Source organism: Eulemur rufifrons, chromosome 14, assembly GCF_041146395.1.
Source record: "Eulemur rufifrons isolate Redbay chromosome 14, OSU_ERuf_1, whole genome shotgun sequence".
Taxonomy (NCBI): Eukaryota; Metazoa; Chordata; class Mammalia; order Primates; family Lemuridae; genus Eulemur; species Eulemur rufifrons.
In genome coordinates this window covers 30,858,232-30,882,946 of record NC_090996.1, presented here as the reverse complement: position 1 = coordinate 30,882,946, position 24,715 = coordinate 30,858,232, and the positions used below count along the sequence as shown (strand labels likewise).

General features: G+C 43.3%; 1 protein-coding gene and 1 long non-coding RNA gene across 37 annotated transcripts in view; one reads left to right on the top strand and one right to left on the bottom strand.

The window, feature by feature from the left end:
* Positions 1-7,942, top strand: part of RBFOX1 (RNA binding fox-1 homolog 1) — a 1,926,172-nt gene extending 1,918,230 nt beyond the window's left edge. For 31 of the 36 annotated variants that reach the window (XM_069486148.1, XM_069486147.1, XM_069486173.1 and 28 more), the window contains 2 exons: positions 3,512-3,587; positions 5,145-7,942. In XM_069486148.1, coding sequence (XP_069342249.1) covers positions 3,512-3,587; positions 5,145-5,267 — 199 coding nt within the window. In that variant the 3' untranslated portion in view covers positions 5,268-7,942. Of the gene's footprint in view, positions 1-3,511; positions 3,588-3,957; positions 4,252-5,144 lie in introns of those variants that run through there. The other 5 variants (XM_069486149.1, XM_069486153.1, XM_069486169.1 and 2 more) reach the window with 4 other exon arrangements.
* Positions 1-24,352, bottom strand: part of LOC138394698 (uncharacterized) — a 32,955-nt gene extending 8,603 nt beyond the window's left edge. Inside the window, exons 1-2 of the long non-coding RNA XR_011235314.1 lie at positions 24,036-24,352; positions 39-96 (exon numbers count right to left, since the gene is read on the bottom strand). This is a non-coding gene — a long non-coding RNA (uncharacterized lncRNA). The remainder of the gene's footprint in view (positions 1-38; positions 97-24,035) is intronic.
* Positions 24,353-24,715: the final 363 nt, after the last annotated feature.

Here is a 24,715-nt window from a genome sequence, read left to right as displayed (position 1 = left end):
GACAAGTAAACAAAATTATTAAAGATTTTCCACGTTACCTGAAGGGTTGGAGGTGGTCAGAGAAGTAGGCATCTCTCTGGAGAGGCGGCATTTGATCTGAAACAAAGGATGACAGGAGGCAGGTCAGGTGGAGGGTGAGCAAGTGCCGGGACCCTAAGAAGAGAATGGATGTGCACGTTCGTGCAGGAACTGTCAGGGAGGAAGGTGATGATTGAGACAGGGGCTGAGGCAACTCCTGCAAGTTTGGATTGTATTCCAGGGTCAAGGGAAAACTCTTGAAGGGTTTTAATCAGGGAAGTGATATAGATCTAGGTAAGTCTAATCCTATTTAGATGAATACAGAGAAAGGATGTATGGATGGGCAAATAGACTCGAGAGATTTGAGAAATGTAAATTACTATTGGTTTGAAGGGGTAAGAGTCAAACTTATCAGCCTTCAATCTCATTTCCTCTGTTGGTTTGGATGACCTACTAGGGGCTTTTCATTAGGGTGGTTACAGTGTGCATGGATTGAAGTGGACACATGTAAGCTTTCAGCCGAAATTGCTGATGGATGGGATTGTGGGGACATAGAGCGCATCGTGACCGGATTGAAACGCTGCCCCACCTTGGCCAGGGATGGAGATGACCCCATGGCAGGTCCGGTCCTAGCATGGCCATCATCAGACAGTTAACCATCACTCCCCTTGAGGTCCCAAGGAATCACTGCTCTGCCTCTGGGCTGTGCTCAGCCAACTCGGAGGACATCAGCTTGCTGGCGTGCCTGCCATTTCTGCTGCAAAAGTAGTGCTCCAGTCCCCATCTTCCCTAATGACCTTGTGTCTAAATTGTAGTGTCACACAAGGGCGTGTTTAGAAATTAGCATTTGAAAAGAAGCCTCCTTGCTTTCAGTTTGAGCTGACATGGTCCCTTTTCCTCTGTGGAAATGAAATTTATTAATCATAATAAAACCATCGGATTCTGAAGGTAGAGGTCACCCTGAGGAGAAAAGGAGCCTGCTCATTTGCGAAGAGTAGTTCATTGCTGCTGTATTTTCCTTCTGCCTTGGAAGAGAACGCTGCCAAATTGTTACCTTGGGTTTTCCACCAAGGTTGAAACGATGCCCAATGTTACAGCCCAATAAGGATGTACGAATTAAGTATGCAGTAGGAAGAGGTGGGGGTGATGTTTTCATTCAATACCTTCAGACTACCATGATGTTGTCTCCCCCCAAAAAGGAAATTATTGCCATAGTAAAAATTGTCCTGAATTTGCCTGTTCACACTCATTGTGAAGGAGCACTATGTCACGGCCTCACTTAATAAATTCCCAGATTTTCAGTTTGCCTTTGCAGTTTGTGTCCTATTCATGTAACCACCTTTGCCAAATGAAAGTGCAATAACAATAACCCTATTAACGGGTTTCTCTCTAAACCAATGACAGAGCTGTATATCATTTCCTTACCCCTATGAGTAACCTGAACAGAGGCCCAGGTCTCATGAGCAACCTCCACGAACATATTATCATTCTTGTCCCAACAGACCCTCTGCCTCGGGGCTGACTATTCGTCAGTTTCACTGAGAGATTTGCCTCAGAAGAGAAACATCCACTCACATCACTGCTTCTGAGGTTTAGGAGAACACGGGGCTGATGCCCAAAGCCTCGTCTAGATTATTTGAGCTCAGTGCCCCTTGGAAGCAGGCTTGATACCCTCATTTAGTTTTATTCCACTGGGGGTATAACTTGGAGCCTGAGTTTAGAAGGTCATCCTACACCCAGCTTCCCTCGCGTTGCCACGCTCCATGGTATGAGCAACCAAGGCAGACCCATCGAATACGTGCTTATCTACCAGCCACCGAAAGAAGATGGTGGGGTGGGGGACAAGATTGGGGAAAAGACAGGGCAGGCAAGGGATAAGCAGATGCAAATTGGACTGTAAGGGATGGGAGGTAAGATTGACAGCACAGACAAACCATTTCTTCCTACTGTGTTCCTCCATTCTTTAAAAAACTAAAAACCCAAAAAGGCAGCGTCAAGAGCTGTTGCAAAGCCGCACAGATCCCACCGCGTGGCTGGTGCATTCCTCCCCCAGCTGCTGTGAGCATTGGTCGCGAACGGAGTACAGCTGCTCCCTTCTCCTGAAAATTGCTCTCTGCCCAAGGGACCCATTTCCACTCAGTGACGCGTCCCCCACCCCTCAGGAAAGCTCACGAGCCAGGCGGGACTGACTCTGGTGTGCAACTCGCTCAGACCACGGCCTTGCCTATCTTCTTTTCCTCCCTCTGACCTGCTCGCATATCCCCTCCTGAGAGTGCCTCTTCAATAAATCACCTGCACAAGAAACTCCATTCAAGCTCAGCTGCCAGAGAACCTAACCTAAGATTGCCTCTCAGCTCTGATCCGTATCAAAACAGCCCTGTTCAAACCACCTCCCAGAAAATATCCGGTGGGTCAAAGTACAGGCACACGCTGCTGTAGAACACACATGCAAGTGCTCCGAGAGAGTCCAGGCTCAGTTCTGTCTAGAGCCATGAACCTAAGGAACCGACTGGACCTCTGAACCCTAATTTCTGATTCAGTAGACCTCAGTGCATCTGGTTTCTACCTCTTCTTTACTCTAAAGCCTACATTGGAAGCCATGGCAGTAGAGGGAGGAGGATAGCAGAGATAGAAAAACTCAAAGATGAGTAAATGTCACTAAGCTATATTTTCCTCAAACGCCTCCCTTTCCAGAACCTGGCCATAGGTGGAGGAGGGATGAATGGATAAAAATGATGTGGTGTATGTACACAAAGGAATATTATTGAGCCATGAAAAAGAAGGAAATTTTGTCATTTGCAGATACATGGATAGATCTGGAGGACATTATTTTAAGTGAAATAAACCAGGCACAGAAAGACAAAATAAATAAAATACACTACTTCCAAAAAAAAAAAAAAAAGTTCTGGGGTAAGAGGCCCCAAAGCAAATCAGGCTCTAACTCTTGAGTGGGGTGGGTGGGGGGGATCTCACAGACCGTCCAAGGGTGTTTTCATTCAAATACACTTCCTCTTTCGTGTGCTAAGACATTGGACACGAACCGCACAGACAGCTTCCCTTCGCCCTTTCTGATCCATCGTCTCCCGATTGGAAGTGCTAAATCAGGAGAAAAAGCCAGTCTCTGTTGAGCATTAACATATCCTCTGGGGGCGCTGGGCATCCTAAGACCACTCTTTCGAGTTGTTTCTCTTTGCCTATCTCAGTCTCTGAGGTAGCTACGTGAGCAGTATAGAAAAAGCATTATGGCGGGGAGAGAATATGTATGTGTGTGTGTGTGTGTGTGTGTATATATATGTTAAACATACAGATACGACCAGCGACGTTACAGGCACAAAAAAGAAATGCATCGTGCACAGATGCAATTTTCTCATGTTGCTTATTCCAAGATGAATAGGGCCCCCTCCACACTGTCTTGGTATTTTGGATTTTATGATTCTCATTACTTTATAATTGCATGTTATGGATTAGTCTTTCCCCTGTGTTTTCCTTTCAGTTACGGACGAGTTTATGCTGCCGACCCCTACCACCACGCACTTGCTCCAGCCCCCACCTACGGCGTTGGTGCCATGGTGAGTACTGGCTCCTCCTCGTCCTCACTTCTTCCTGCTTCCCTTCCCTTCCCCCAGCTGGGACCTTAGTACGGGTTGACGGTTGATGTCCTCTCACTTTCCCTTAATTGAATTTGTCTCTTGTGCTAACAGCAGCTAAAATGCCACATTAATCCTCCCAGTAAACTTGATAAATGTCTTAATTTCTTGGCAATGTAGTGCATGTAAGTTATGATATTTCTAATTTTGCAAGTCTCACCTAGCGGAGCACTTACCTTAATGGAATAATTAGTCATTTTGATAATTAAATCCATCACTAACAGAATGCAGTGTCAATGCAGAACTTTTTTTTTTCTTTTTTTTTTCCCTCCCTCGCTGCTCATTCACATAGCCCCAAGGCTCCAGCCCCAGCACAGACTTCAGAGGAGCTAAGCTGCACACTTCCAGGCCTCTGCTGTCAGGCAGCTGAGAATCTGCCTGCCTCTCCTCCCCTATTACAATTCATGTTTAAAGTCATAGTCGCCCAGGAAAGAAAATAGAGCAAGGGGCACACTGTGTGTGTGTACCTAGTACATAAGAAATTAGAAAGAATCAGCTGGGTTTGGGGGTTGTCTTTTGTTTTTCTTTTGGGGGGGTCTGGGTTTTTGTTTGGGGAAGGGGAGGGGGGAGGGCAAAAATGGGGGGTCCGGGTGGGGTGAATTTGCCTGTACTTGTTCAAACTTCTATGCACTAAAACTCTTGAGTACAGTAAGACGTGCCCATCACGTGAAAAGCATATGCAATCATTACAGAGCTTTGGCATGCAGTTTTCTGCTTGGATCAAGAATATCAGTCTTTATCCTACAAATAAATCCCCCTAGGCATTCATTGGAATCGCCAATACTTTTAGAAAAAAGGAAATAGTTAAGTGCCACCACCTCATAGCCATTTAAAGCCATGGCCAGACAATTCCCCGGAGCTTGGTCATAAGACATTCAACGACGATTTGGAAACATACCGTTTTGCACAAGCTTAATTACGTCAAGCAGTTCCTCTGTACAACTCCCCTCTCAAGACCAGATTCCATACAGACTGCTGAGCCGAGTCAAGTTAAGATGTAGATTTAAATTTTCATCCCGACTTTGCGGTCGGCAACTCTGCTTCAACACCTCGTCCGTTTGAGGAACGTGTTGGAAAGGAGAGTTGAATTACTACATTCAGTGAATCTTCTAAATCCAACCTACAGTGTAGATTGAGCTTTCCCCAAGGGAACATAGGGTTAATTAATCAATCCAAGAAACAAACAAACAAAATGAGACAGCGCAAATCCTTCCATTGTCCAGTTTGTGTCAAGAGTCCTTTTAGCTAAGAGGACTGGCTTAACAGAATTAGGTTTGATGGAGAGTTGCTTTATAAGGAGCTATTGGGGAAGGTCAGGACTGGCCCTATCTTTAGTTCTCCGAGAATGACCTGGGATGGGTAGGGGGTGCCTCCATTTCGGTTGGTTTTGAGTGTATTTTTCACATTAGTCTTTTTGATGATCCACATGTTGCAAAAGGAAAATGTAAAAAACACACCCCTCAAATTGCTTTGTTTCAGAATGCTTTTGCACCTTTGACTGATGCCAAGACTAGGAGCCATGCTGATGATGTGGGTCTCGTTCTTTCTTCATTGCAGGCTAGTATATACCGAGGGGGATACAACCGTTTTGCTCCATACTAAATGACAAAACCATAAAAACCTTCCAATGTGGGGAGAAAGGAAGCTTTCCGAGGCCTGAGTATTGCAATACATGCAGTAGTGCATCATTTTAGCAACTCTAAAAAAAAAAATTAAAAAGAGGAAAAAATTACATTTTTTATCTTATACCTCAGATATTTTGTTCTGTGTATTTTAATATTGTGGGTCTTTAATTTCTGAAGGTTCCATAGTTTGGTTGCTGGCTGTAGGAGTTTTTGTGGTTGATCTAGAGAGATGCTAGATATGGAAAAAAAAAACAAAAACTGGTTTAGGGCCATATCCAGAGTGCTATATTATGTAAATGAATTATATATGCTGAATATTAAGCTACTGGGGGTATCAGCTGTTTGGGAAGAGTGTAAGTGACTATAGTAGTCATTTTTTTTTTCCTGCATCTGCATTATTTTGTTTTGCGAAATGGGAGGTTGGGAGGGGCTTAGGGGATTGGAATTGGGGTTTGGCTGAAAGAAAAAAAAAATGTAGTAACTGAAGAATCTAAACGACCCACTGCACCAACAATCATGTATCAATGGTTCTAAGTTACTCATTGCCAGTTCAAGCCAAAGGTTATTTTGTTAAGGGAGTGCTTCTGGTAGCACTTGTGCAACTGAGTCGAACGAAGCTGTGCAAACCCACCCTTTAAACCATTCCACCCGGCAGTATTCAGCTTCTTAACCAGCCGCTAGTTATTTAGGCAAAAAGAAACCTGCTAGTTAGGCCATCAACAAGCATTCTTTTTATATTTCTTCCAGTATAATAAATTATTGATATCATTGCTGACTTTTATATTATGGGAGGGAAAAAAAATAACATTAATAAAAAGGTGATAAAAAGCACTGTTTCTATTTTTTTCTTTTTTTCCAAAAAAAGAAAGTAATAAAAACTTAAATTCTTTGTACCAGTTAAAAAAAAAAATGTATAAAATTTACATCTGTGCAGTGGAGTTGTTAAGTTCTAGAAACAGTCTATGAAGCTTTAGTTTTAGCCTAAGTAGAACAACTGTTAGAGACAGACGTATAATTTTTATGGAATTACATGATAATCATATTCGGATTTATAGAAGCATTTTACAAGTATTGCAATCATTGAGTAGAGATAATCATGGTATTTTCATCAGCTTGGTACTTTTTCAAACATGACTGCGTTGTGTGAGCAATCTGCAATTTTTCAGTCTGTGAGAGCCTGCCCTTCCGCCTCCCCCCATGCCCAAGGACTATCTCGAACCAGTTATCTATAGTCTTGTCTCCAAGGCCCAGGACATTTGTCAGAAGGAAGCAAAAAAAAACAAACAAACAAAAAAAACCACACAAGTAGATCCACCCTCGTCATCTCTGAAGAACAAAGTCCCCACCACCGTTCTTGGATGCAGGGCCAGAGTGACACAACCGAAAAATTGCAGTTTGTCTGTATTACTTCTGTTTGGACTCTTTCCACGTTGTCCTGTTTACAAGTTAACCTAAGTTGGGGTATCTGTCACGGGTCTTCCTGTTTTTGTATTTAAATAAAAACCACAGCAGCGAGCTGTCCCCGAGTAGCTTTGCTGCCATAGTTAAATCCTCCTGTGTACAGTGCGGGCCCTGCGGCTTGCACTTTAGTAAGTTATCAACTCACCGCTGTGAACCTGCCAATCCGCTGTAACAACTCTGCTTTAAAACAAAACCAAACAAAACTGAAAAAAAAAAAAAAAAAAAAAAAAAGTGTTTGTGATCCAGCTTTCTCTTGTCATCCTATGTGCATGCCGTAAGATCAGTTGGATATTAAACCATCAATAAAGTTTCACGAGATTTGACAACAAAGTTTCTGTAGCTTCGATATCTAAGACAGATTATCGTTCTCTTAAAGAGAAAAAAAAAAAAAAAACAAAACAAAAGGGGGGGAAACTGCTTAGAAGCCAGAAGGACATAAAATGTTCTTTTCACCAAACTTATGTGGGTGGGGGAGGGGAGGGGCAAGGGGGTGTTTTATGGCCTCACCAAGACATTCTCATTCCCCCACCTGGAGAGCGATGCTGTGACAATGGGTGCCTGGTTGATGTTCTTACAGGAAATACGATATTAAGACGCTGTGGCATCCCACTCCGGAGGGGAGAAAGAGAGTGGGAACAGGCGGCTAAGGGAGAATACATAGATTTCTCTCAATTGCCTCAGAGTTCAAAATCCAGAATTTACATTGTGTTTGGAATCACAAACATAGACTTCTTACTGTGTTGGTTAAAGTAAAATTCATTTGCGGTTTTGATTTTAATCAATGAGCTGTACTTTCCCCCATGACTGTATGTAGTTTTAATAAAATCATTTAGAGCAAGTGGGTGCCAACTGATGTCGCAGAATCTTTTGTCTAGGCACTCCTCCAAGATGCCAATAAGTCATTTTAAAATGTATGTCAGAAATGTAAACAAACATTTTGGATTTTTTTAAACAGTAATTATTTGGAATGTTTTCATTTATCTAAATAACTATTGCTATTATGGAAAAAAAAAGATTAATATCATGTGTGGCATATAGTGACTTCTTAACACACACATCACGCAATCTGCAAACCCAGAAAATGTGTATATCTGTCTTTAGAAATTAGTGTTTATATCACTTACAGTGGTTTGTGAATAAAGAAAACTGGTTTGTAATATCAAAAAAATAAAAGCTTAGTCTGAAAAGGTACATGTGAGTTGGTGTTCTGAATTCTTTGGCTTCCGTGAGTTTCTTCAGGGGATAGATTCGTCATCCGCACATGTGACGGCGTTTGTGCCCACCAGGGGGCGGGGGTGACCACTGCCCATGTGAGCAGTAGACTACCCCGGCCACCAGCGCTCCAGGTGCCTCGGTTTCCTGGTTCAGAGGGCTTCTCCCTCGCTCATCTTTCTGAGGAAGTCAGTGGAACTCACCATGAATGTTTAAGAAAGAAACTGAACTAAGCTTAGCTATCCCCCCAGCATGGAAATGTCAATCTTTCCTTTAAAACAAAGCAACAACAACAACAAGAAACTGTGCATTTCAAATGAATATATGACCAAGACACTAACACAACTTTTTGGGAGACCTTGGATGAGGAAGATGAAAAAAAACACTAAGTGCTAGAGTTGTTCACATTCATTGCGTTATTATGAACCAGGAATACTGTGTTCTCTTGTTCCTTTTTTCATTTATTCCTTTAAGAATTTTATCAGGGTTGAACTATCTACCCCATTTAGTTACTTAAGAATGTCTTAATCCTATCTCACTCACTCATCTTAATACTCCTAGCAAGTTGGTAACACACAGAGAGGTTGAAAAAATGTGAGATCCGGAAGCAGATATTTTGAATACACACCCTGATTCTGTCACATGCTGGCTGCGACCCAGGGCAAGTTAAGCCAAAGCACTGTAGTACAAAGAATTTATCTTTAAAAAATTTTATAATATTATGAGGATACAAACGTTAGGTTACATATATTGCCTTTGCACTGGCCAACTCAGAGCTACAAGCATACCCATCCCCCAGACAGAGCTCACCATACCCGTTAGGTGTGAGTTTACTCATCCCCTCCTCCTCCCTGCCCGACACTCAATAAATGTTACTTCCAAATGTGCATATAAGTGTTCATCAATTCGTACCAATTTAATGGTGAGTATATGTGGTGCTTGTTTTTCCATTCTCATGATACTTCACTTAGAAGAATGGGCTCCACCTCCATCCACGATAATACAAGAGGTAGTTCACCAATTTTTTTTTTTTTATGGTTGAGTAGAACTCCATGATATACCTATACCACATTTTGTTACTCCACTCATGGATTGATGGGCACTTGAATTGTTTCCACATCTTTGCAATTGTGAATTGTGCTGCTATAAACATTTGGATGAAGATGTCTTTTTCATAGAATGTCTTTTTTTCCTTTGGGTAAATACCCAGTAGTGATCCCACTACTGGGTACTGCTGGATCAAATGATAGTTCTACTTGTAGCTCTTTGAGGTATCTCCATATTACTTTCCACAGAGGTTGTACTAGCTTGCAGTCCCACCAGCAGTGGGAGTGTGCCTGTCTCTCCACATCCATGCCAACATTCATCTAAGGCCACACAGCAAGCAGATGACAAGGCTAGGATTCCAGGGAGTGCATCCTTAAACACAATGGAATGTTCTCACCTAGCCAATGAGAACCTTCCACGTGAGAAGTTTTACTTTGAGTGCCACTGTCCCCCACGCCTCTCCACACTGCAGCTTGTCTTCCTAGCAAAAATCATACCATTTCAAGTATATTTAATCATCCCTTCTCTGAAAACTCATCCTATACAGGACTGCAGGTTAAAATCAACTTTTAATGCCCTATGTCAATTGATCCTTAAAGATAGTATCACCCTTATTTTATCAATGAAGACAGGAGGGATCCGATAGGTCCTATGATTTGCCCAAAGTGATGTCCAGCAAGTGTACAAAGCAAGTGCCACAAGAAGACCTGTCTGAACCTGAAGTCTGTGCCCTCTTGCAAAAATTTTACTCCATTACTAATGATGATGATGATGATGATGGTAGTAATGTTAAACTTGGGCTTCTAGGACTCTCCTTACAAAAGGTACAGATACATTAATTAAAAGAAGGAAGTCACTAGCTTTATCCTCACAGATGGTGAGAAGGAGTTTCCTAAAATACTGGTTGTAATTGAACTCCTTCCCCACTAAATATGAGGCTATAACTGCAGATAAAGAAAACAATAGTTTATATTACGATCTCCAAAAGCAGACCCATCTAAAATAGAGATATGTATATACATTGCATGTGACGTAAAGAAAATTAAAATGATGGCAGAAGTGAACAGTTTCTGAAAAGACTCGACCAGTGGATGCAAATATTTGTCATCCTACTCCCGTCCTCCACCGGGAGTGTGGGCAGAGGTGAGAAAATCAGCCCCAAGGAAGCCCATATGTGATGCATATGCTTTGGGCATAAATAGAGGCTGTTATTTATTTTTCTGTGGACAATTCCCGAGAGGTAGCCATAACCTCATTTCACCTATAAAGCATTTCTTAAAATATTTTAATTAAATAGAAAACCGATTTCCATGTAAAAAAAATAAAATAAAATATTACAGATTTACAATTCAAAAGCTTGGACCACTATCTCAATCCGAATTTCCTACTTAACACCCTGACAGCCTTTATTATTTATGATGTCATCTGAAAGCTGTTTCTACTTCCTGGGGAGCAGTCAGTTTTGAAGTAAATGTAGTTCTAGAGAGCATTCGTGCATGCAGTCACCCCCGCCCATGCCTGCACTCACGTGTGCACACACAAGCAAAAGCATGTCACTGATGAGATAGTGTCCCTCCAAATGCTCCACAGACCTCCTCTCTCTTAGAACCTAGTGAGCTTGTGGAAAGATTTCTGGACCCCTCTTGCTTTTAGATTCCTGAGGTTAGGACCCACCATCGTGTGGGAGATACCATCTTCTCGTGAACTTTGTGGTTGTGTTCATGCTTTATTCTTCCTACAGATCTGACACTTGTAATGTTGACAGAGCCAACAAGTGTGTCTGCATGCATGTGCCTGTGTGCGTGTGGGCTGCGTGTATGCATATACACAAGCATGTACCTATATATTGAAGTGTATTCTCAACCTTTCTCATGACAATCTGTAATTATTTTTTCACTAATAAAGTCAAGAACTAGGACTGAGGGTGACATTTTCATAAGGGAAGAGATAAAACAGTCATTTTTGTTGGAAAACTTACAAAAGCTAATTTTTTATTCATACTGGATCACACACATCTTACATATCTGAGAGATTTGCATAGATATTCGCAAGGTGCAGAATTTTCTGAGGGGTCTGAAATTCTCATTGTGCAATTGCTCAGGATTCAACCTGAGGCTTGATATTGGACCAAGGACCAGCTTAGTTCACAGCACAAAGAGAGTCCTTCAGCTTGTGAGTACTATCGGGGCTTCTCATCACGGCCATTTGCAATCTTAGGGGAGGTAAATTTGGGGTTGTAGAAATAGTTGGCCCCTTGGCCGTTTTGAAACATCTCCTGTGAGAGCCCAGTCTTACCGCATATGCTGTGCACTCATCACCCTTTGGAAAACTGAAGAGGCAGCAAAACTGTGCCTCTGTGGCCTGGACCACAAAGGTTAATCTGACCACAGATAGTTAGTAAATTCCCTTCTCTGGGCAAGACTATCTCAAAAGGGAAATATTTTCCAGGTAGCAAGGTGGTATTGTGGTGAAAACACTGAGCATTCTTTTCAAACTAATAGTGTCATTTCCTAAAGAGAACAAGTGTGGTAGCTTGCATTGGGAATAAAACAAATAATAATGGTAATAATAGCAGCTAACATCGTTTAAATGCATAGCCAGGCACACTGCAAAACACATACTTAATCTATGTGTATTTATAGGCACATAAATGTCTATAATCTGTACATAAGAGGCATTTAGAACATCTCCTAACCTCTGTGTGTCAGTTACCTCATCTATAAAATGGGGATAATAACAGTATCTAATCATAGGGTTCTTATGATAATGAGATGCACTAAAACATGCAAAGCACTTAGTCTAGCATAAAGCACTTAGCCTCATGTATTGCATTTTTCCTTTTAATTATAAATCATTTCTATATCCATACTATAATGTATTATACATATATCCATATATATTTTATGAATTCAAATATATATAAAAAATTATATATATTCCTTATCTATATGACATATACTACGTGCTATGTTTATGTAGAAAGCTATATGCAATTGCATACATCTAAGTCTCTTTCTATGCACACATGGTTACCAAATAATTTTTAATATATCATGTTTTATTTTTGTGCACGAACATAACTACAATATATACATTGTTGCACCATAAATATTTATGTTAATCCTTATAGAGCACTTAGATACTGACAGAGTGAGCAATCAGCAAACGGCACTTATTGCCATTATTATCATTATTATCTCACTTAATCCTCACAGCCTGACAAGGTAGGTCCTACTGTTGCCCCCGTCTACCTGGAAGGAATCAGAAGTTCAAGCAAGGCTGGTGGCGTGCCCAGCGCATGCAGTGGTAGAGCTGAGTTGTGGGCGTTGGCTGTCCCACCCCAGAGCTGTTGCAGCTACGTGGCAGATGCCACTGAACGTGTATCCTGGTACCTAATCCTCGCAGCAGCCCAGGTAAGCAATTTGCCCCACGTCACAGAGCTTAGAAGCATTTGAGCTAAGAACAAGCCCGGTGTTTTGTTCCTTCATTGCACACTGTACTCAGAGGTCTGGCTTTCAGAACTGCCTGGCGAGCAGTTGTTTGGATGGTGGGGTATCATGAGGGCTCCGAGGTCCAGCTTTGAAAGTGCAGCCCACCCCTCCCTCGGTTATTCCTCATGAAATCGCGGGTGTGCCCGTGACTTTGACATCCAACCTCCCTGACTGAAACTGACAGATGGTGTGGGTGGTGTGTTGCCTGAATGAAGCAAAAAGTCAGCAAGAGCAAGAGAATTCCCTAAGCTCAAAAAAAAAAAAAAAGAAAGGAAAAAAAGAAGAAAAGAAAAAATAATGGCTGCAGGTAGAAAATAGAAGAGCAGAGACCCAAGAAGTAGGGTAATGGTGGTGCCGTGGGCAGGTGATGGCTGCGGAGCCCACAAAATGCAAATTGGTAGCTCATCAGCATGCAGACTCCAGCAAGCCTTAAAAAGAAAGTTAAACCCCTGCCATCCCTTCCTCCCCTCAAAAAAAAAAAAAAAAAAAAAAATCTGCCTTAAAGCAGACAGCAATAAAACTACAGGCCAGAGCACGAAGCCCTCATGCTCGCATCTGGAAAGTCAAACTTTCTGCAACCACACCAGGAAGTTGTCTAGAACTGAAAACCAGGTCAGAGGCAGAGCACACATTTCCACTTTTATCTCCCCCAAACACTCCTAGACCGGTGAGCGGCATTGAAATTCATTACTGTAAGTAGGATTCCGGCACCGGCAGAACTGCTGCTCGGCTGGATGGCGCTGTCAGCGTAACGGGCTGGCTGCTGCTGTCTCCTTTTTTATTTTCCTAAATTGCATGACTAGATGATGTATTGTTCTTTCTGCTATTTCCCTTTTTTCAAAGATCTGCTCTTCTCCTCTCGCCCCAAGGACTGTGTGCGTGTGTGTGAAAGAGAGAGGAGAGCGAGAGAGATGCACATGCTTTATGAGAAAAAGGAAAAGGAGGAGGGAAGAAAACCCCACAAAACTTTCAATGTTAGTTGCAACATTCAAATACTGAAATCCAAAATTGTTTATGCCCTGGAAGAAAAACATAAAAGCGTTTCTTCAAATCATTTTTCCATCACTTAAAAACAAAACGACTCATCTAGGCTGATAGAAAGACAATAGATGCTTTCTATTTTCATTACGCCATCAAAGATTTAGACGTGCAGCCTCAAGAATGGAAAAATGGACAGCAAAATGTAGCAGTGACGGGGCTTTTTTCTCCTTTTGAGAAAAAAACAAATTCTAGATGAACCTGAGTTTGGATTCTGCCCCTGCTGTCTTCTCCATTCCTGGAAGCTGTGTGCTCTTAGGCAATTTAGCCTCTCTGGGACCCAGTGTTCAAATTGATGATATGTCTCCATCGGGTTTTGGTGAAAATTCAGTAAGAATGTTTAATACTGAGGGTTTGGGTTGTGGAAAAGTCACTCACCCTCCACGTGGAGGGAAAAAACTAATCAACCTCCGTGGTAAAAACTGAGACACTGGATTTTATAACTACAGGAGGGATTTCCAAGGGAGGCTGAATTTGGAAAACCAGCGAGGCTGCTCGCTTGTTAAAACTGTTCTTGGAAATTTTAATGGTGCTTTGGAGTCTGTGTGTACGCCACTGGCAACCCCCCAGGAAACCTAGGAGTCCGTGCGTTGGGTTTGAATATCTGCGATGCGTATCCACAAATGCATAGAGACACTAAGCATCAGACGCCCTCTGCCCCGCGCACAAATCTCTGCTCCGCCGCTTGGTTCTCAGCTAAGACATCCAACCACATGGAGCCCCCACGTCCTCTCTAGGAAAACGGGGGAGAAATAAAATTACCTTGAAAGCTAATTGTCAGAAAGAGGCGAGATGCAGGCCTAAAGTGCTCTGAACATGGAACACGTGCAGTAAATATTCACCCCTCCTCCTTCCTTCCTTCACTTCAAGATAATTTTCAACCAGAAATTTCTGTCACTTTCTGGTTTTGAGGATTTAAAGTAAAACAAAGTGCTCAATGCCAATGATATTAGCAAAAACTGTGACAGACATAGATTTTAGGGTTAGACAAATTAAAATAGATAATAGAGATCCCTGATGCCACAGAGGATAGGCAAGATTCCAAACCAAACTGGACGCACAGAGAAAGATGTACCTGCATATTTGGTAAACTTTTAAAAATGCCAACCCACGTCCATATGTATCTGGATTCAGGTTGGAGAGGGAAGAGAACCAATCCAATCCCCAAAGGCAGCTTGCAGCAGCAACCTTTCCCTTGGGATAAGGGGTCACATCTCATCCCTTAGACTTCCCAATGGGTCACAGCCATTTTCTGTAATACCTCAGCCCCTAACCTCTAAATTCCTGCATGCCAGTACCATGAAGGAAGCAAATATTCTTAATTTGACAACATTCACAAGGATGCTGTGACTGAGCCCAAGGTGTAGGATGCTGCTGGCTTTGGAAACTGAACCTGCCTCCTAAGACTGGACCGTTGCATATGCACAGGTTTTTAAAAGGTACGAGTTAACTTCTAACATTTGAAAATGGGGAGATTTTACAGAATTTGTCTCTTGAGAAGCAGGAGGTTTTGCAGCACAGAGCCCACACTGTCTCCTGGTAACAGGCAGCTGAAGCTAAGGAGAAACTGCCTCCTTAAGACAGAAGAGCCCTCCAGTCCTCCTTAAGCTCAACTCTCTTCCAACCAGCCAGGAACTCAACTAGGTGCTGAGTTGAGAGATGTCTGGTCCCAGGGCAGATTTATTGGACAGAGATATCTAACCACATTGGCAGAGAGAGGAAAGAGCCAAAGAAGGTCATTTTGTAGATATATGGTCACTTAAAGCCATCCTGCCTAGACAGTGCGAAGGGGAGGGGAGGGGAGGGGAGGGGAGGGGAGGGGAGGGGAGGGGAGAGGAAGGCTGAAGGAGGGAAGGATGAAGGAGGGAGGGAAGGGAAAAGAAAGGAAAAGGCTGGAAAACTCTCTTCCCACTCCAATATTACAGATTTGGATATGTAACAAATTCATGATTTACTTCTTCTCTAGTGATTTACATATGGACTTATTACATTTTTAATTTTTTTAGTTCATGTTTAATTTTGATTTTTGTCTTAGTCTTGCCATCTCTGGTGTAGATTCCCTTCATGCTTTCAACTAGCACCGTCCAACAAAAATATAATGCAAGGTACATATGTAATTTTAAACTAATAGACCTGCCAAAAAAGTAAAAAGAAAGGTAGGTGACGGTGACATTAATTTTAATAATATATCTTGCTTAACTTAGTATACCAAAAATATTAGCATTTCAGCATGTTATAAATATAAAAATATATTAAAGAGAAGTTTTACGTTCTCTTCGTCACACTAAGTCTTTGGTATCTGGTGTGCATTTCGCACTCACAGCCCATCTCAACTTGGACCAGCCACATCTCAAGTGCTCAAAAGCCACACCCAGCTAGGGCCTCTCACATTGGACAGTATGGCTCCAGACTATTGTAGAACTTTCTTGGCCACTTTACCTCTAAATCTTACCATAACCTAAGTCTCAGGAGTAAGACCACAATCATTCAGGCTGATCCCAGGGGTGATGCTGACACTCACTGGCTTTGTCACTGTGATCAGAGTCTGACTGAGTGCAGATTGGTCCTTTGCCTCCGTACTGCTCAGAAAGGCAAACACAGGCTCATCTCCACTGACACCTATCCTGTAAGGAAGCCAGCCATTCATTTACCTTACTTCTTGTTATCACTGATGCTTAGATTCTTGAACAATAACCCAGCACAGGGTGTGGCCAAGATGGCCAACTAGAGACATAGCTTGTTGGACTATCCTGGCAGAAGGGTTGAGGGTTGGACTGATGAGAACAGAAAGTGATTACTGCTTGGAAGTGGACCACAGGGACACATACCAGTGGAGTCCAGGGACATCACCAGGAAGACTGTGCAGCTGAGAGAGAGGAGGACAGAAAAAAGAAATTGGTGGCACAAACCAAAGCCAGGGAGTTCTGGAGCCCTGGGAAAGGGTAAGGGGTCTTCCCCTTTCCCACCCAGGTGCCTCAGGCCAGCAACAGGACACACGGCTCTCATCCTGCTGGACAGTGCCACAAGGGACCAGAGAGCCAGCATCCCTGCATCTGGGCGCCTCCTCCTCCACACTTCCTCCACTCCTGGCATCCCAGAAAGTAATTTTGGCTCCAGCCAGCCTGTAACTGTGTGGCCACACATGCCCCATAGCAACTGCTAAAGCACTTTGCGTTGGGAGACTTGGCTCCCCACAACGGGGGCACATTCTCAGCCGAGCCTGCCTCAGAGAGCATAGCCGCAGCCCTGGCAGCTTGGAGAGGAGGGCAGGACCCGGTGCCCCCTGGACACCAGAGTGGTGCAAAGAGACCACAGCCCCTCCCCTCACCATAGCAGCCACTAGAGTCCTCTGTGCTGAATGATCGGCTTTCAGTGCCGGGGATGTGTCCCTACCCAAGCCGGTGGTACAGCCGCAGTTTGCAATCTTCCTGCCCACAGGCATTTGGAGGGTTCATCTACAGCTGGTGCAGACATCGGGGCAGGGAGGCTTAGGGGAGAGGTCCCAGTTCTAGGGACTGGTGGCAAGAGAGAGCCCTTACCCATCAGGAAGGTGTGGAGGAGCACAGGACAGTAGGGGGCTGAGAGCGTGTTCCATAGCACCCCCCCACCTCACCCAGCACCACCATATTGGAGTAGGCTGTGGCACTGAGGCTGAATTTGCATAAGTACTGGTTCCCATGGCAACCAAATGCCTTGGGTGCCACAGGCTGAATTGGAGCAGCTGCCCCCCCCCCCCTTCCCAATCACTCTCTTCAATAGGGAGTGCAGCTTGATCCAAGAGTTTTCTGGAGCTGCCACTATTCCTCTGGTGGGAACATCCCCCTGGCAGAGACCTCTGCAGATAGAGAGGCCCACATGCCTTGCCTTGGGGTCTAGGGGCAGAAAAGGGGTACACAATTGGAGTTCCCCAATCTGTCAGCATCGTGCAGAGATGCACGCCAGCCGGTCAGACACATGCACTGTGGGGAAACTCGAGAGCCTGTCTTGGGCAAGGAGCGAACACAAGGGACAGATCAGAGGGGAAAGTGCCCGGGCTTGTGGACAGGGACAGAAAAAGCCTGGCGAGGGGCCTCAATAATCACACGATTAGACTCTCCCATCAGGAGCAGCCCCCAGGCTTGGAGAGACAGCCCTGAACTCCATACCAGCGGCTCCCCCTAGCAGCCGGATAAGCAACCTCTGAGCACCTTAGAGGCTCAGCAAAGCCCCACACGCAGGCTCTCACACCCCAGCTATGATCTATCTTGCTCCTTCCCCCACCTCAGGGTGGGGAGTAGGGTCCAAGCAATCCCTGGGAGCTACAAGGCCCCTCTAAAAGCTTGGGGCATTCATAAACCCCAACTGGGGGACCACAGCCTACAATGAGCACAATAGATTACCTCGGTGACTGGCTCCTCCACACAAACTACAATCAATGACAGTGGGAACAACCTCATAGCTAAACATAGTGCCTTCCATCTCAAGCTATTAGGGAGCAGGGGATTTGTACCCACAAGTTCAATCTACCAGCCCGGAGCTTCAGTTTGGGTACCAAACTCACTACAACTCCATTGGGAAGAGGTAAAGACAACAGGTCAGAGGTAAACCCAAGAGGTTCATCAAACCTGCTAAAACACCCCAAAGGCAATTCAGGACCAGCATTCCTCTCCCTGACAGAGTCATGGACGGATCTTTGGGGACTTGAAAACGGGACCATAACCCAGTCCTAGCACCCCCAGCTCTCGAATGAGAGGCCAGAGGAGAAGAAACCAGCAAAAGGACTCTGGAAATTAAAAAAAAAAAAAAATCAAAGAGAAAAGATGCCCCCAAAAGAAATCAATAGCTCCTCAGCAATGGATACCAACCTAAATGAAAGGGTTAAAATGACAGATTAAGAATTTTGTATATGGGTTATAAGAAAGCTCAATGCAATACAAGAGAAAATAGAAATCCAACACAAAGTAGTCACAAAAACAATGCAGGAAATGAATGAAAAATTCTCTAAAGAAATCAAAGTATTAAAGAAAAACCAAACAAGTTCTGCAAATTAAAAATGCATTCAAGGAATTACAAAACACAGTGGAAAGCCTTAAGAATAAGCTGGGTCACAGAAAAGAAAGAATCTCAGAGCTTCAAGATAATACCTATGAGCTAAACAAATCAGTCAAAGAGAAAGAACACAGAGACAAGAGGCATGAAAAAAACATAGAAGAAATGTGGAATTGTATAAAGATGCCAAACATAAGAATCATAGCCATCCCTGAGGGCAAAGAAGAAAATACGCAAGGGTTGGATAATATACTTGAGGGCATAATTGAAGAAAATTTCCCTGGCCTACCTAGAAATCTAAATATCCAGATACAAGAAGCACACAGGACTCCCAGGAGATTCAATGTGAAAAGGCAATCACCACGTGACACAGTTATCAGTCTGGCCAAAATAAACATGAAAGAATCACTCCTAGGAGTAGTAAGGTGAAAACAGCAGGTAACCTACAAAGGAAAACCTAACTACAGACTTCTCAACTGAAACCTTACAAGCCAGAAGTGACTGGGGACCAATCCTCCATCTTCTAAAACAGAATAATGGCTAGCCTAGAATTCTGTATCTTGCAAAACTAAACTTCTCATATGAGGGAGAAATAAAGACTTTCCCAGACAAGCAATCGCTAAGAGAATTTGCAAAGACTAGACCTGCCCTGCTAGAAGTACTTAGACCTGCATTATATACTGACCAGCACAATAGACACCCACCCACCAGCGTAAAATTACCCAAAAGTTAAAGTCCATGACTCAGATTCCATAATGGCTCAAGAGAAAGACAAAATAAGAGTCTACTCAACAGGATGAATAAAAATTCACCCTGCATATCAATTCGTTCAATAAATGTGAATGGTTTGAACTGCCCACTGACTGAATAGATAAAAACTGGCTGAATAGATAAAAATGACAATCCAAGTATCTGCTGTCTCCAGGAAATGCATCTATCCCACAAGGACTCATTCAGACTCAAGATGAAGGCACAGAAAACAATATTGCAGGCAAATGGAAACCAAAAGAAAGCTGGTATAGCCATTCTCATATCAGATAACATAAGCTTTAAATCAACAGAAGTAAAGAAAGTCAAAGACGGTCACTATAGAGTGGTGGAGGGAAAAATACAACAAAATGATTTAATAATCATAAATATTTATGCACCTAGTATAGGAGCACCCAGATGCATAAAGCAAATCCTGCTTGAGCTAAACAAAACAATAAACAGCAATGCCATAATAGCCAGGACTTCAACACCCCACTGACAGAACTGGACGCATCCTCCAAACCAGAAAATAAGCGAAGAAACAATGGACTTAAACAGAACTCTAGAAAAAATAGGCCTAACGGACAGCTACAGCACATTCCACCCAAATAACACTGAATATAATTTCTTCTCTTTAGCTCATAGAACTTTCTCTAAAATTGATCACATCTGAGGCCACACAACAGACTTCAACAAATTTTTAATAAATAGAAATTATACCATGTATCTTCTCAGACCACAGTGGAATAAAATTAGAAATCAATTCTAACAGAAACACTCACCTCTACACAAAGTCATGGAAATTAAACATCTATTGCTGAGTGACCATTGGGTCAAGAGGGAGAGCCAGGTAGAAATCAAAAGATTCTTCAAACTAAATGATAACAGGGACACAAGTTATCAAAATCTCTGGGATACAGCAAAAGCATTCCTGAGAGGAAAACCAATAGCATTAAATGCTCACATCCAAAAGACATAAAGTTCACAAATCAACAAACTAATGAAGCATCTCAAGAAACTGGAAAAGGAAGAGCAAACCAATCCTAAACCCAGCAGAAAACAAATAACCAAGGTCAGAGCAGAATTAAATGAAGTCAAAAATAAAACAACCATACGGAAGATTACTAAAACAAAAATTTGGTTCTTTGAAAAGATAAACAAAATTGACAGCCCTCTTGCTAGACTGACCAGAAGTAGAAAGAAAAGGACTCTAATAAGCTCACTTAGAAATGCAAAAGGAGAGGTCACAACAGATATCATGAAAATACAAAACACCATCTTTGGATACTATAAAAATCTCTATGCCCCAAAACCTGAAAACATGGAGGAAATGGACAAATTCTTAGAAACACAACCTCCGTAGGCTCAATCAGGAGGAAACAGAATTCCTGAACAGACTAATATCAAGCACTGAAATTGAAGCAGCAATAAGAAATCTTCCAATAAAAAAAGTCCTGGCCAGGCAGGTACACACCTGAATTTTACCAAACCTACAAAAGAAGAACTGGTAACTACACTGCAGAAATTATTCCACAACACTGAGAAGGATGGATTCCTCCCCAACTCATTTTATGAAACTGATATCAGCTTGATACCAAAGCTAAGAAAAGATGCAAAAAAAGAAAACTATAGACTAATATCCCTTACGAATATAGATGCAAAAATTCTCAATATCTCCCTTCAAATTAACTCAAAGTCAATTGAGGATGAACCGAATACCCCTATCATGGAGTGATATCCCATCATAGGCTCCTCCCACACTCATGAGGAGGAGATTATACAAGGCATGTTCACCAGGGTGCAGGAATCCCAGAAACCACCTTTGAAGGCTGCTCACTGCACCTCATAAATCTGCTTATTTGTATCAACAAACACCACACGTAGTCACTATTAAATTGGAACTAACTGATAAGCACACATGTGCATAGAGGGGAATAAATCTCAAAGGAAATCAAGCAGGAGGGGTGAAGGGAGGAGGGGATGGGCAAAAACCTATCCAATGGGTACAGTGAACCCTATCTGGGTGACAGGCACACTTTTAACCCTGACTTAAACATTACAAAAGTGATTCATGTAACCAAGACATTTGTACTCCAATAATACTTTGAAATAAAATTTAAAAAATGTAAAAAGCATCATTGCCTGTGTCATAAGAACCTTTTTTTTAAAATTTTTTTATTGATGCATAATCATTATACACATTCATGGATTACCATAAGAACCATTTTATCTCTAATTCTGAACTTTCAAGGTAGGCAAAGCCATCTCCGCTTTCTGGATAAGAGAAGCAAGACACAGAGAAGTCGAAGAGGAGACTGCACAGCTACCAGAAATTGGTGAAGCCAGATTAGAAGCTCAGTATTTTCTTTTAAATAGCAAAGGTTTGAAAGTGACCCCCAAGCCGCACTGAACTGTCTCTGGTATAGCATTCTCAGGACTTTCCTAATGGGCCACCTGACCTTTAGAGCCACAACAAACATAAGCCCTTGTATTAGTTATCTGTTGTCATGTAATAAATTACCTCCAGACTCAGCATCTTAAAATAACAAACATTCATTATTTCACAGTCCCTGTGAGTCAGAACCCCAGGTGGCTCAGGTGCTCTCAGGAGGCTGCATTCAGTGTTGGTCAGGGCCACGGTCACCTACAGGGCTGGCTGGGGAAAGATCCACTTCCCAGCTCACTCACAAGGTCATTAGCAAGATTCAGGTCCTTTCAGACTGTCAGAGGAGGGCCCCAGTTTCCTGCGGCCTGTGGCCTAGAGGCCTCCCTTCCTCTGTTCCTAGCCACAAAGCCCTAAGCACAGGGCAGCCCACAATATGCCAACTTGCTTCATCACAGAAAACAAGAGAAAAAAGCCAAGGTGCCCCCAGGTGGAAGCCACATATTTTGTAACCTGTTCTCAGAACTGACATCCTATCACTCTTGTCATATTCTGAGAAGAAAAGCCGCTAGATTCAGCCCACACTCAAGGGGAAGAGATTACACAAGGGTGTCAACACCGCGAAGCTGGGATGTGGGGCTGCAGCACTTAAGAAGCCGCCTACCGCAGTCTCCAATAGCTGGGACGGTTGCAATCAATGCAGGATCATCAACATTTTGAGGATTCCCCAGGGCTTCTATTTTCCCGTTTTTTCAATGCATGCTGCAGTTTTATTATGAAACCATGCTGAACACATGGAAATAAAATTAAGTGAAGCAACTGAGGAAGTCTTTCCATTTCAAGGAAATGCCACATAGAAGAGTCATAAAAATGTCTTGCTTGACTCCCAGTTTCACAAACCGCTCAGGGAGATAAACACAGGAAGAGCAAGCTAAGCAGACAGCTATAACCACTCCAATCTCCAGCCAACCTGCACAGCCCAGTAGATGAAGCCTAACATCGTCTCAGTTCTAAACTCCTTTTAGGTAGCAACATCAATGTCAACAACAGGTTAGGCATAGAACACTTAGTCTGTTTATAATAACCTCTCCTGAAGTCAGTAAATGTCCAGGTTAACCTTTTCATTTATAACCCAAATTGTGCCCTTCCTGACCTCATCTTTCATCTGTTCCACAAAGCTCTTCCAAATTCCTCCCTGGAACGCTCCCCAGGGAACATCCCCCTGTCTACAGAGTTTTTGTTTCATTTTTATAAAGCTTTTCTCGTAACGTTCACGAGAGGTGAACACCACCGTTGGAAGAAACACCATGAGCAGTGGAGACCAGGATGGGACCTCACATCTATAGGATTTGACACCGCACTCTTGGCTTCCCCTACGTATTCGACCATCCTCTTCCTCCTTATATGTATTTGTCTGGACAATAGCCTGACCTATACATTTTCACCTGACTCCATTCTACAATTTCTGAAAACTAGCCCTCAGACTTTCTGCTGCTTAAATAAAGATTCCCTTTCTGATCAATACAGCCCACTAGATACCTTACCCAGCAGATTCTTAGTACATCAAAGTCGAAAGAGAGCTTAAGGCATTTTTCCCCCTCAAAATGTGGTCTGTGGGTTGTCTGCATCGGAATCACCTGGAGAGCCTGCTAATAAGGCAGCTCCCGGAGTCCCTTTGTAGACCTTCCGAGCCCTGGTAGCTCGGGTTGGACCCAGGTGATCAGCATGCGGCATAGAATTAAAATCTAACACGGTAGATTTCAACTACTCACGAGGCCCTCAAACCTGGCCGCGCACTAGAAGCAGGTGGAATGCTTTTACAAAATACCCACGCCCGAACCTCATCCGCAGGGGTTCTGATTGCATTGATCTGTGCGAGATTTGTTATTCACCGTAGTCACCTTGCTGTACAGTAACTAGATCACCAGACGTCTGTCCTCTTGTCTAACTGACACTTTTATATCCTTGGGCCAACATCTCCCCTTTCCTCACTAGCCCCGTCCCCCAGCTTCTGGTAACAACCATTCTACTGTCTACAAATTCAGATTTTTAGATTCCACATGTAAGTGAGCTTATGCACTACTTGTCTTTCTGGGCCTGGCTTATTTCACTTTAGTATCAGAGTGAAGAGACAACCCACAAATTGGGAGAAAATATTTGCAAAACATATATCAAAAAAGCGAGACGCACAGCCAAAGCTCAGTGAAGCTCAGTGAGGGGCGCGGGGAGGGGGCCCAGAGGGAAGCCAGCGGGTGGCCAGTGGGGAGGGGTTGGGGAGGGGGCCTCAGGGGGTGCCTCTGGGGAGGGAGAGGGATGGGGAGCGCCATGAACTCACCCGGAAAACAGGTCCCCGAAGGTGCGAGCTGGGGTGCTGTGAAGTAGCTCCCGTGGCGCTACACTGATCTTGCGAGCCTCGGAAGGAAGCCGGGCGCACGTTTGCGTGCAGTCACTAACACGCCGGCTCAGGCAATGCAATGATCCTCAGGTGATGCGGGCCTGCTGGGCCGGTCAGGTCCCGCCTCTTCCTCTTCCTCCCGGGGGCACGAAGTGTTCCCGCAGCACCCTGTGCAGGCCCTTAGTGTAGCTCCTACCATATGGTCGGTTTTCCTTCGTTAGATGGCTGCGAGCGCCTTAAAAGGCAAAGATGGAACCACTGTGTGATCAGGACCACAGCAAAACTTCATAAATGCAATAGGAATGAGGAATTAAAATAAATATACATATCAGAGAAGGGGCTCCTATCCAAAATATACAAGGAACTCAGACTACTCAACAATAAGAAAACAATCCTATTAAAAAATGGGCAGAGGACCTGAATAGACATTTCTCAAAAGAAGACATATAAAAGGCCAAACGGGTATACAAAAGGCCCAACATCACATTAGAGAGAAATACAAATTAAAACCATAATGAGATACCACCTCACACCTATTAGAATCACTATTTTCAAAAAGATGCCGGCCATGCGAGGTGACTCACGCCTGTAATCCCAGCGCTCTGGGAGGCTGAGGCATG